Source organism: Scyliorhinus canicula, chromosome 16 (assembly GCF_902713615.1).
Source record: "Scyliorhinus canicula chromosome 16, sScyCan1.1, whole genome shotgun sequence".
Taxonomy (NCBI): Eukaryota; Metazoa; Chordata; class Chondrichthyes; order Carcharhiniformes; family Scyliorhinidae; genus Scyliorhinus; species Scyliorhinus canicula.
The window spans coordinates 92,130,172-92,142,825 of record NC_052161.1 but is presented as its reverse complement, the minus strand read 5'-3'; the positions used below and the strand labels follow the sequence as shown (position 1 = coordinate 92,142,825).

Genomic DNA, 12,654 nt, shown 5'->3' with positions numbered 1-12,654 from the left:
AGAGGTAGGGAGGGATGTAGGGGTTGGAGCAGCTGATGGATAGTGTGGGGGTGGCGGAGAGTACAGAGATAGAAACAGAGAAACATATAAAATAGGAGCAGGAGGATTCCATTCATCCTTCGAGCCTGCTCCGCCATTCGTTATGATAATGGCTGATCAATAACTGATCAATGGCTGATAACTCAATAGCCTAATCCAGCTTTCCCCCCTATCCTTTGATCCCCTTCACCCTCAGAGCTACATCTAACTGCTTCTAGAAAACATACAGGGCGGGATTCCCCATCCCGCCGCACCCGTTTTTGGTAAAGAGAATCCCTGCCGGCAGCTGGATCCTCCGTCCCGGCAGCTGGCCAGTAGGGATTACCATTGCGGGCTCCCCCACGCCATCGGGAAATCTGCGGGCGTGCATGCGCTGCTGGCAAAATGGAGGATCATGCCGACTGAGAATCCAGCTGACAATGTTTTGGTCTCAATTACGTCCTGGGGTAATGAATTCCACAGGCTGACCACTCTCGGTGAAGAAATGTCTCTCCATCTCTGTTCTAAATGGTCTACCCCGTATCCTCAGACTGTGACCCCTGGTTCTGGACACACCAAACATCAGGAACATCCTTCCTGCATCTACCCTGTCTAGTCCTGTTAGATCTTTATAGGTTTCTATCCGATTCCCTCTCATTCTTCTCAACTCCACCGAATACAATCCATTTTAAAAATAAATTTAGAGTACCCAATTTTTTTTTTACAATTGAGGGACAATTTAATGTGGACAACTCACCTGCACTGCACATCTTTGTGGGTTGTGAGGTCGAGACCCACGCAGACCTGGGAGAATGTGCAAATTCCAGACAGTCACCCGGGGCCAGGATCGAACCCTGGTCCTTGGCGCCGTGATGCGAGAGTGCTAACCACTGTGCCACTGTGCTACCCTCGGCGAATACAATCCTCACCGATTCAATCTCTCCTCTTATGTCAGTCCCACCACCCCAATTATCAGTCTGGTAAACCTTCGCTGCACTCCCTCTACAGCAAGAACATCTTCCCTCCGATAAGGAGTCCAAAACTATACACAATATCCCAGGTGTGGCCTCACCAAGGCCCTGAATAATTGCAGCAAGACATCCCTGCTCCTGTACTTGAATCCTCTTGCTATGAAGACCAGCATACTATTTGCCTTCTTTACCGCCTGCTGCACCTGCATGCTTACCTTTAGTGCCGGCGTACAAGGACACCCAGATCACGTTGCACATTCCCCTCTCTTAATTTATGGCCATTCAGATAACAGCCTGCCTTCTCACTTTTGCTACCAACATTTATCCAAATTGTACTGCATCTACCATTCATTTGCCCATTCACTCAACTTGCCCAAAGCACACTGAAGGATCTCTGCAGCCTCCTCACAGCTCAGCCTCCCACCCAACCTGATGTCATCTGCAAATTTGGAGATATTCCATTTTGTTCCCTCATCTAAATCATTAATATATATTGTGAATTGCTTGGGTCCTAGCACCGATCCTTGTTGTACACCACTAATCATTGCCTGCCAATTTGAAAAAGACCTGTTAATTCCTACTCTTTGTTTCCTGTCTGCCAACCAGTTTTCTATCAACTCAACATACTGCCCCTAATCCCATGTGCTTTAATTTTACACGCTAATCTCTGATGCGGGACTTAGCCAAAAGCCTTCTAAAATTCCAAATAAACCACATCAACTGGCTCCCCCCTCATCAACTCTACTCGTTACATTCCTGAAGAATTCCAGTAGATGTGTCAAGCATGATTTCCCCTTCATAAATCCACGCTGACTGTCCAATTCTGCCACTGTTTTCTAAGTGCTCTGCTGTGAAATCTTCCATAATGGATTCTAGAATTTTCCCCACTACCAGCGTCAGGCTTACTGGTCTATAATTCCGTTTTCTATCTACCTACCTTTTTAAAGACTGGAGTTACATTAGCTACCCTCCAACCTGCAGGAACTATTCCAGAGTCTTCGATTGAATCCTGGAAGATGACCACCAATGCACCCACTATTTCTGGAGCCAATTCCTTAAACACTCTGGGATCCAGATTATCAGGCACTGGGGATTTATTAGCCTTCAATCCCATCAATTTCCCAACACCATTGCTCGCCTAATATTGGTCTCCTTCAGTTCCTCCCTCTCACTAAACCCTGTGTTCCCCAACATTTCTGGTATCTGATTTGTGGCCTCATTTGTGAAGACACAACGAAAGTATGTGGTTAGTTTCTCAGCCGTCTCTTTGTTCCCCATTATACATTCCCCTGTTTCTGACTGTAAGGGACTTATATTTGTCTTCACCAATCCTTTTCTCTTCATGTACCTGTAAACAATTTGATTGTCAGTTTTTATGTTCTCCACAAGCTTTCACTCATACTTTATTTTCCCCTTCTTAATCAATCCCTTACTCCTTCTTTGCTGAATTCTAAACAATCCTCAGACCTGTTGTTTCTCTTGGCCAATTTGTATGCTTCTTCCTTGGATCGAATACTATCTCTAATATCCCTTGTAAGACATGGATTGTCTGCCTTTGCCGTTTTACCTTTGTGCCAGACTGGAACAAACAGTTGTGCGGTTCAGCCATGTGCTCATTGAATGTTTGCCATTGGCTACCCACTGTCATCCCTTCAAATAATGTTTCCCAATCAATCAAAGCCAACTCATGCCTCATATCATCGCAGTTTCCTTTATTAACATTCAGGACCCTAGTCTCAGAATCAACTACTTCACTCTCCATCGTGACGAAAAATTCTATCATATTTTAGTCGCTCATCCCCAAAGAGTCTCGCACAAGTAGATTACCAATGATTCTGTTCTCATTACACAGTCCCTTGTTGATCCCTCAATGTATTGGCCCAGAAAACCATCCCAGAGAAATATACATTCCAGGAATTCCTCCTCTGTGGTATTGTAGCTATTTTGATTTGCCCAGTCTATATGCAGATTAAAATCACCCATAATTACAGATGTTCCTTCATTGCATGTGTCTCTAATTTCCTGTTTAATGCCATTCCCAACATCATCACTGCAGTTTGGGGGTCTATATATAATAACCAATAAGATTTTCTGCCCCTTGGTGTTCCTCAGCTCTACCCATCCTGATTCTACATTGTCAGAGCTGATATCCTTCTGCACCATTGGGTTAATTTCCTCTTTAGCCAGCACTGCACTCTTGTCCTTTTTGCCTGTTCTTCCTGAATACCCTGGACATTCAGTTCCCATCCCTGGTCACCCTGCAGCCATGTTTTCTAACCCCGATTATAACATACCCATTTATGTCTATTTGCACAATTAGTTCACCCGCTTTATTGCAAATGCTCTGCACTTTAAGGCACAAAGCCTTTAAGCTTGTCTTTTTAACATTATTTGTCCCGTTCCCAATATTTTTGACTGTGGCCTGTTTGAATCTGGACCTTGGTTTCTCTGCCTATCAGTTTTCTTATTCCCCTTTCTATGTTTTGTTTGTGTTGTTGTTTCTTCCTCTTCTGACTCCTTGCATAGGATACCACCCCCTGCCATTTTAGTTTGAACCCTCCCCAGCACTAAAGAAAATACCCCCTCCAGGACATCAGTCCTGGTCCTGCCCAGGTATAACTCATCCAATTTGTACACTTGCTGCACACATGCTGGTCCCCGGCACTAGAAATGTTCCCGGCTTCCCACATGGAGGAAGAGGAGCAAACCAAGGCTTGGAGCTGTTAAACCATGACTTACCACCTTAAATTCAAGCTTTGGAAGATGCTTGATATTAGAAGATGTCCAATTCTCTATGGCTCTTCTTTCCTTCTCCTTGCGGTTAACAATTATAACCTTGACAGATTATAAACCACAAGGAGTATTTTCAAGTTATAAGTGATAAAGGATGTAAAGACTTATAACCTAACCCACCACTTACCAATCAGCTCTGTCCCTTGTTGCATCAGCTGCAGCAAGGCAAGCGCACTCTCTGACAATTTAAAAGCAAAGCAAGGAAAGAAAGCAACAAGCCCCTCTTCCCGCTCTGCATCAAATTCCCACTCTGTTTCAAATTCCCAAATTTAAAACTCACTCTGGCTGTGTCCCACTCCAGAGGTGGTCTCTCCCAGTGCTCTTACGCAAAGATAGGGAGGGATGCAGGTGCTGGAGGATGTTACAGAGACATGGAGCATTGTGGGGGGTGGGGATGCTGCAGAGGTAGGGAAGGATGTAGGAGCTAGAGGAAGTTACAGGGATAGAGATGGATAAAGGGAGGAGGTTCAGAAATAGGGAAGGGTGTAGGAGTTGGAGGATGTTGCATGTATAGTGATGGGTTTGAAGGGGTAGAAGGTAATATGAAAGTAAATATGTGTTGCGTCTGCTGCACAGAGTGTCTTATACCATTATACGGTGAACAAATAACTGCAAGTCGACTTTGTATTAAATCAATAATCTGTACTCACGCACACACAATGTTAATGTCAATCAATCACACCATCAATATGTTATACCATGGAATGCTAAAGTTCAATACGAGACCTTGACTTAACTTTGAGTGTCTGACAAGTACTCAAGCAGATATTATTAGCCTTTATCTGTGTGTTGGTTTCTGTCATCCTCGATGCTCGGTCTTCAACCTGGTCTGATGCTCTGGCTCTGGTCTTCCTTCTGTTGATGGTGTGATGGTCCTCCTTGTGGTGGCTCGGTGCGGATCACTGTTGTTCTGTTCCGGTTGCTGATGGCTGCAGAGAGTTCCTTAGGTTGTGCAGCACCTTTATCCTTCATTGGCGTTGCGCCCTTTGGGGCGGTCCCTGGATCATCACCAATCAATTGATCAGGGTTTGATCACCCTGACCAATTAAATCCAATCAGGGACTGCCACACTGATTTTGGGGTGGGCACTCAACGGTCATGCCTGCAAGTGTTGGAGGCACGTAGGCCCTTCCAAATAAGGAGTTTAGGTGCCTTTGTCTCTGGTAAATAAACATGATTGATTGGACAGTCCTATTGTCGCTGGGTTGGCCTGGAGATGACCTATTTCCTTTATATTGCAATATCCAGGCTGCAGCTTGCTCATTAATATTCATTAATACTGCAGCCTGCTTGTCCTTACACTTGGCTAATTTTCCCAGTATACTTTGCAGAACGTCACCTTAGGCAGACGCTCGGCCACATATGGAACTTTTCCAATCTAGAGGTTGTGGGCAGTAAAGCCAAGATAGTTCAGAGAGCATAGAGTGGGTGGCTCATGAAGCGGACATTCCGGAACCGAGTGGCTCAGCTTCTCACAGATTAATGTCCTCTCTTTTCAATTAGTTTTACCCAACGCCGAACTGAAGGTGAAAATGCCCCAAAAAATCAAAATCACCGACCCAACGATTCACATCGAAGTGTGCGGCAGGTAAAAGCTTTTTTTAAATAAAAATTGAGAGTACCCAATTCTCATTTTCCAATGAAGGTGCAAATCTTTGGGTTGTGGGGTGAGATCCTCGCAGACACGGGGAGAATGTACAGACTCCACACGGACAATGACCCGGGGCTGGGATTGAATCCGGGTCCTTGTCGTCATGAGGCAGCAATCCTAACCACTGCACAACTGTGCCACCCGTGCGGCAGGTAAAAGCTGTAACCAAACTGTGCTGTATCTGTCCTGGGAGTGTTTGATGGGGACAGTGTAGAGGGAGCTTTACTCTGTATCTAACCCCGTGCCGTACCTGTCCTGGGAGTGTCTATGGGGACAGTGTAGAGGGAGCTTTACTCTGTATCTAACCCCATGCCGTACCTGTCCTGGGAGTGTCTATGGGGACAGTGTAGAGGGAGCTTTACTCTGTATCTAACCCCGTGCTGTACCTGTCCTGGGAGTATTTGATGGGGACAGTGCAGAGGGAGCTTTACTCTGTATCTAACCCCGTGCTGTACCTGTCCTGGGAGTATTTGATGGGGACAGTGCAGAGGGAGCTTTACTCTGTATCTAACCCTGTGCTGTACCTGTCCTGGGAGTGTTTGATGGGGACAGTATAGAGGGAGCTTTACTCTGTATCTAATCCCGTGCTGTAACTGTCCTGGGAGTGTTTGATGGGGACAGTGTAGAGGGAGCTTTACTCTGTATCTAACCCCGTGCTGTACCTGTCCTGGGAGTGTTTGATGGGGACAGTGTAGAGGGAGCTTTACTCTGCATGTATCCCGTGCTGTACCTGTCCTGGGAGTGTTTGATGGGGACAATGTAGAGGGAGCTTTACTCTGTATCTAACCCTGTGCTGTACCTGTCCTGGGAGTGTTTGATGGGGACAGTGTAGAGGGAGCTTTACTCTGTATCTAATCCCGTGCTGTATCTGTCCTGGGAGTGTTTGATGGGGACAGTGTAGAGGGAGCTTTACTCTGTATCTAACTCCGTGCTGTCCCTGTCCTGGGAGTGTTTGATGGGGACAGTGTAGAGGGAGCTTTACTCTGTATCTAACCCCGTGCTGTATCTGTCCTGGGAGTGTTTGATGGGGACAGGGTAGAGGGAGCTTTACTCTGTATCTAACTCCATGCTGTTCCTGTCCTGGGAGTATTTGACAGGGACAGTGTAGAGGGAGCTTTACTCTGTGTCTAACACCTGTGCTGTTCCTGTCCAGGGAGTGTTTGATGGGGACGGTGAAAGGGAGCTTTACTCTGTATCTAACCCCGTGCTGTATCTGTCCTGGGAGTGTTTGATGGGGACGGTGAAAGGGAGCTTTACTCTGTATCTAACCCCGTGCTGTACCTGTCCTTGGAGTGTTTGATGGGGGACAGTGTAGAGGGAGCTTTACTCTGTATCTGACCCCGTGCTGTACCTGTCCTTGGAGCGTTTGATGGGGACAGTGTAGAGGGAGCTTTACTCTGTATCTAACTCCGTGCTGTACCTGTCCTTGGAGTGTTTGATGGGGACAGTGCAGAGGGAGCTTTACTCTGTATCTAACCCCGTGCTGTACCTGTCCTGGGAGTGTTTGATGGGGACAGTGTAGAGGGAGCTTTACTCTGTATCTAACCCCGTGCTGTACCTGTCCTGGGAGTGTTTGATGGGGACGGTGAAAGGGAGCTTTACTCTGTATCTAACCCCGTGCTGTACCTGTCCTTGGAGTGTTTGATGGGGGACAGTGTAGAGGGAGCTTTACTCTGTATCTGACCCCGTGCTGTACCTGTCCTGGGAGTGTTTGATGGGGACAGTGTAGAGGGAGCTTTACTCTGTATCTAACCCCGTGCTGTAACTGTCCTGGGAGTGTTTGATGGGGACAGTGTGGAGGGGACTTTACTCTGTATCTACCCCTGTGCGTACCTGTCCTTGGAGTGTTTGATGGGGACAGTGTAGAGGGAGCTTTACTCTGTATCTAACTCCGTGCTGTACCTGTCCTTGGAGTGTTTGATGGGGACAGTGCAGAGGGAGCTTTACTCTGTATCTAACCCCGTGCTGTACCTGTCCTGGGAGTGCTAGATGGCAGCATTGCAAAAGGAGCTTTACTCTGTGTCTAACAAGTGGAACATTTTACAGATACACCTACGGGAAACCAGTGAAAGGATTGGTTAATGGCACCATCTGCTTGGAATCCCACAACTATGTTTCCCGTCTGAAACATTGTCAACATGTGAATGGTCAGGTAAGAATTGCACAACCAATCCGGTAACAAATATAATGCTCACATTTAACATCCATGCATCAGCCCAGGTTGAGTACTGCACAATTGGAGGGTCAGTATTGAGGGAGAGTGGTACTGTCAGAGGGTCAGTACTGAGGGAGTGTTGCACTGTCAGAGGGTCAGTGCTGAGGGAATGCTGCACTTTCTGAGGGTCAGTGCTGAGGGAGTGCTGCACTTTCAGAGGGTCAGTACTGAGGGAGTGTTGCACTGTCGGAGGTTCAGTACTGAGGGAGCGCTGCACTGTCAGAGGGTCAGTACTGAGGGAGTGCTGCAGTGTCAGAGGGTCAGTACTGAGGGAGTGCTGCACTGTCAGAGGGTCAGTACTGAGGGAGTGCTGCAGTGTCAGAGGGTCAGTACTGAGGGAGTGCTGCACTGTCAGAGGGTCAGTACTGAGGGAGTGTTGCACTGTCGGAGGTTCAGTATTGAGGGAGCGCTGCACTGCCATAGCGTCAGTATTGCGGGAGTGCAGCACTGTCAGAGGGCCTTTACTGAGGAAGTGCTGCAGTGTCAGAGGGTCATTGCTTTTTTTTTTCTAAACAATTTTATTGAAGTATTTTCGGCATATAAAACAATGACATTGTATAGTACTGTACAAAAAGAAAAGCAAATAACGTATTCTCGCAAGGACCTGCCTAAACCACCCTCTACTCTACTCTACCCTAGCTTCCCCCCTCACCCCCCAACCCTGCCAGTACCCCCTGAGTTTAAGACACGACCAGAACTTGTGCACGTGATTGGCTGGCGCATCTGACACACTTGTCCTCCAGCCAAAGAATTTACTCATCTGGGCCACTGTCATGTGGGCCCAGTGCACAACCTTAAACTGGATCAGACTGAGCCTGGTGCATGTTGCGGTCGTGTTTACTCTGCTCAGGGCTTCTGCCCAAATATCGTCCTCCATCTCCCTCCCGAGCTCCTCCTCCCACTTAAGCTTCAGGTCCTCAGTCTGTGTATCCTCTGCTCCCATTAGTTCTTTGTAAATATCTGAGACTCTACCCTCACCTACCTCTCCCCTAGAAACTACCCTGTCCTGCCTCCCCTTTGGCGGGAGGCGCGGGAAGGACGGCACCAGTCTGCGCACGAAATCCCGCACCTGTAAGTATCTAATGTCATTCCCTCCCGCCAGCCCAAACTTCTCCTCCAACGCCCTCATGCTCGGAAAGCTCACTTCCAAGAACAGATCACCCACCCTCGCAATCCCCACCCTCCGTCACAGTCGATACCCACCGTCCATGTTCCCCGGGGAAAATCGGTGATTGCCGCAGATCGGGGTCCACACCAATGCTCTCATTTTCCCTATGGGCCTCCTCCACTGGCCCCAGATCCGAAGAGCCACCACCACTATAGGGCTGGCGGAGAACCGCGCCGGCGGGAGCGGCAGAGGTGCCGTGCCCAGGGCTCCCAAACTGGTGCCCCTGCACGAAGCAGCCTCCACCCGCTCCCAAACCAACCCCGTACCCACCATCCATTTCCTTATCATCGCTATGTTGGCCGCCCAGTAGTAGTTGCTGAAGTTCGGAAACGCCAGCCCCCATTCCCCATTGTTCCTTTCGAGCATCACCTTCCTCACCCGCGGGGACTTGCCTGCCCAGACAAATCCCAGGATTTAGCCTCTTAAAAAAGGACCTTGTGATGAAAATCTTGAGACACTGAAATATGAACAAGAATCTCGGAAGAATCGTCATCTTAACAGTCTGCACCCTCCCCGCTAGTGACAGCGGGAGTGCACCCCATCTCCTGAACTTGTCCCTCATTTACTCCACCAACCGGGACAAGGTTAGCTTACGCAACTTGCCCCAGTCCCATGCCACCTGTATCCCCAAATACTTTCTCCTACCAGCCTGAATGGCAATCCCTTCAGCACCCTTGCCTGAATTACGAACAACTCGCTCTTAGCCATGTTCAATTTATATCCTGAAAACCGGCCAAATTTCCTCAGGGTTTCCATGATACAGTCCATCCCCGCCATTGGGTCCAATACATATAACAGCAAGTCATCCGCGTATAACGAGACTTTATGTTCCACTCCCCCCCGGACCAGTCCTTTTCAGTCCCTTGAAGCTCTCAGAGCAATTGCCAGGGGCTCTATGGCCAGCGCAAACAGCAGTGGGGAGAGAGGGCAACCCTGCCTTGTCCCGCGTTGCAGTCTGAAGTAATCTGATGTTGTCCTATTTGTCCTTACACTAGCCTCTGGGGACTGATATAACAGCCTAACCCAGTCAATGAACCCCTCCCCGAACCCAAATCGTCCCAGCACCTCCCACAGATAACAGAGGGTCATTGCTGAGGGTGTGCTGCACTGTGGGAGGGTTAGTACTGAGGCAGTGCCGCACTGTCAGCGGGTCAGTACTGAGGGAGTGCTGTACTGTCGGTAGTCAGTACTGAGGGAGTGCCGCACTGTAGTGGTCAGTATTGAGGGAGTGCTGCACTGTCGATGGTCAGTACTGAGATAGTGCTGTTCGAGGGTCAGTACTTATGTAAATGGAGTGTGATTGCCAGAATATCAGCTTTGTGCGGTGTTGGGTTGGTGCTGGGAAGATAGCTGTGAGAATGATTGGAGTGACAAGGTCAACGTAACTATCTTTTCCAAATTCTCTCCCTCAGACGGATTCTGATGGCTGCCTAATTCAGGTTCTCCCCTTGAAAGCCTTCAAACTCATTGAACGGCGCTTCAATCTTAACATTCACGCACATTTTGTTCTGACAGAGGACGGCACGGGTGAGTATATGGACACACAAGTAATGATATATATATAGGCAGGTTAGTGAAGGGTTAATTATTACATCTCTCTGTAATTCAAACACTAGAGGGCACCACCACTTTTCTGTTTATAAATCACACCTCAGGGAATGCTGGGTGGTGTTAGTGAAGGAGAAAGCAAGAGAACAGCACTCGGAGAAGATTAGGTTAGATAGAGTTAACACGAGGTTAGATCATAGTATTATTAGTGACTATTTAAATTATTGATTACTGCTAGACAGATTCAATATTACTTTATTATTAACTATAGCTCAGTAGCATGTGCAAACTTCATTTAATTAATCGTTATACAATAAATTAGTTTTGTTTCAATCTAATGATTGATTCTTTGTCATCAACATAATGGACCATTCTGGGAGAAGAAGACAAAGAACACAATGTATTATCACCAAGTGTAATATAACAACACATACGAATCTCCTCAAATACCCTCTTCCCTTCACTGTCTGTCTGGATCTCAATCATTTTTTCTCTGTCTCTCTCTCACTCCCTCTGTCTCTGTTTCTCTTGCTATGTGCTCTCTCTTTTTCTCTCTCTCTCTGTCTGAATCTCTGCCTGTCTCTCTCTCCTCTCTCTATCTGTCTCTGCCTCTCTCTGTCGCTCTCTCACTCCGTCTCTTTTTCTCTGTTTCTCTCTCTCTGTCTCTCAATCTTTGTGTCTCTCTCACTGTCTCTCTCTCTGTTTCTCTCTATCTCCCGTATTCATTCTATCTCTCACAATCTCTCCACTGTGATGTTCCTTGTGTAGTCCTTCAAGATGTCGAAAAGTTGTAGTTCTGACAAAGAACATCAGGCAATGTTTTTGAAACAAAGCTAGTTTATTTTACACTACTTTAAATGATTTGCACACTTTACTACGTAATAGCTAATAAAAGAACAATCTATGCGACAGAAATCTATATCTTTCATACAACTAACTAATATCTCAACCTTTAACTAACCTTCTATAACATCTTCTCCAACCTCCTCCCAGAACTCCAAGAGGCACAAATTTCAGATGACTACTGTGGTGCCATCTAGTGTTGAGATATGTGAACATCATCTTGTCAACCCTTTACACCCCTTACATTATACATATCATGACATCCACCTTTAGCTCTCTAACTTTTAATCACTCTGATACTATCTGCTGTGCTCTGTCTCATTCTCAGAATTCCTATCTTTCTGTCTGTCGCTCTCCCTTTCCCTCTCTCTTCTTTCTGTTTCCCTCTGTTCTCTCTCTGCCTCTCCCTGCATTTCTGACTCTTGCTTCCTCTCCATCTCTCTCTGTCACTCAGTCTTTCAGTAAAAAGTCTGACAACACCAGGTTAAAGTCCAACAGGTTTGTTTCAAACACTAGCTGTCGGAGCGCAGCTCCTTCCTCAGGTGAATGAAGAGGTGAAAGATTCAGTCTTTCACCCTCTGTCTTTCTCTCTCATTCTCTCACTCTCTGTCTTTCTTTCTCTCCATCTCGAACACAGTACTCCTACTTTGGGTTTTCCCTTTCACTTTCTCTTGCCTTTTGCTCTCTCTTTCTCTATCTTTATCTAATTTTCTTTCTCTTGTTCTCCCTCTCATCTTTTCTGTCACTATAACCTCCCACTGAACAGCGAGTCGCTCACTTTCAGATATTGAGATTAAATACTGTCTGATGCCAAACTAAGCCTCTCCTTAAACCTAACCCCCAATGGAAACCTAGTCCTAACATAACACTAACTCTAATCCAAACCCAAACCCTGATGTAGCGCTAATCCTAACCCCCAATGGAAACCGAACCCTAACCCCAACCCCACTTCTAACCTTCAGCCTGATCCTAACCTTAACCCTAGTACTACAGATAATATTTGTTAAGAACTTATCCCTGACCCTAATCGTGTAACTAACCTGAAGCCATGAACTGATCCTACCCCTGAAACTGACCCTAACTCTCACTGTTGCCCCTTATCCAAATTCTAACCCTATCCCTGGCACTGTCACATAGCCTAAGGAAAATCCTGACACTGACCCGAACCCAAATGCTAACCCTAACACAAATACTAGCCCTAAACTTAATACTACCACATAACCCAAGGGCAATCCTAACACTGACCTGAACCCTAACCCTAGCCCCAACACAAATGATCGCCATAACCCTTGACCCAACATAAATTCTAACCCTAACCCTAAAACCAATGCAACTCTAACCCAAATGTTATCTCTAACCCTGATCAAGAAGGTGAGGTCGCAGGGGATTGGGAGTAGAGGACTAGATTGGATAGAGGATTGGCTGACTGACAGAAAGCAGAGGGTCG

At 46.8% G+C, this 12,654-nt stretch overlaps 1 protein-coding gene across 1 annotated transcript in view; it reads left to right on the top strand.

Annotated features, from left to right (window-relative positions):
* Positions 1–12,654, top strand: part of LOC119951033 (alpha-2-macroglobulin-like) — a 226,915-nt gene that overhangs the window by 51,578 nt on the left and 162,683 nt on the right. The window contains exons 7-9 of the mRNA XM_038774067.1: positions 5,286–5,370; positions 7,480–7,585; positions 10,229–10,343. Coding sequence (XP_038629995.1) covers positions 5,286–5,370; positions 7,480–7,585; positions 10,229–10,343 — 306 coding nt within the window. The remainder of the gene's footprint in view (positions 1–5,285; positions 5,371–7,479; positions 7,586–10,228; positions 10,344–12,654) is intronic.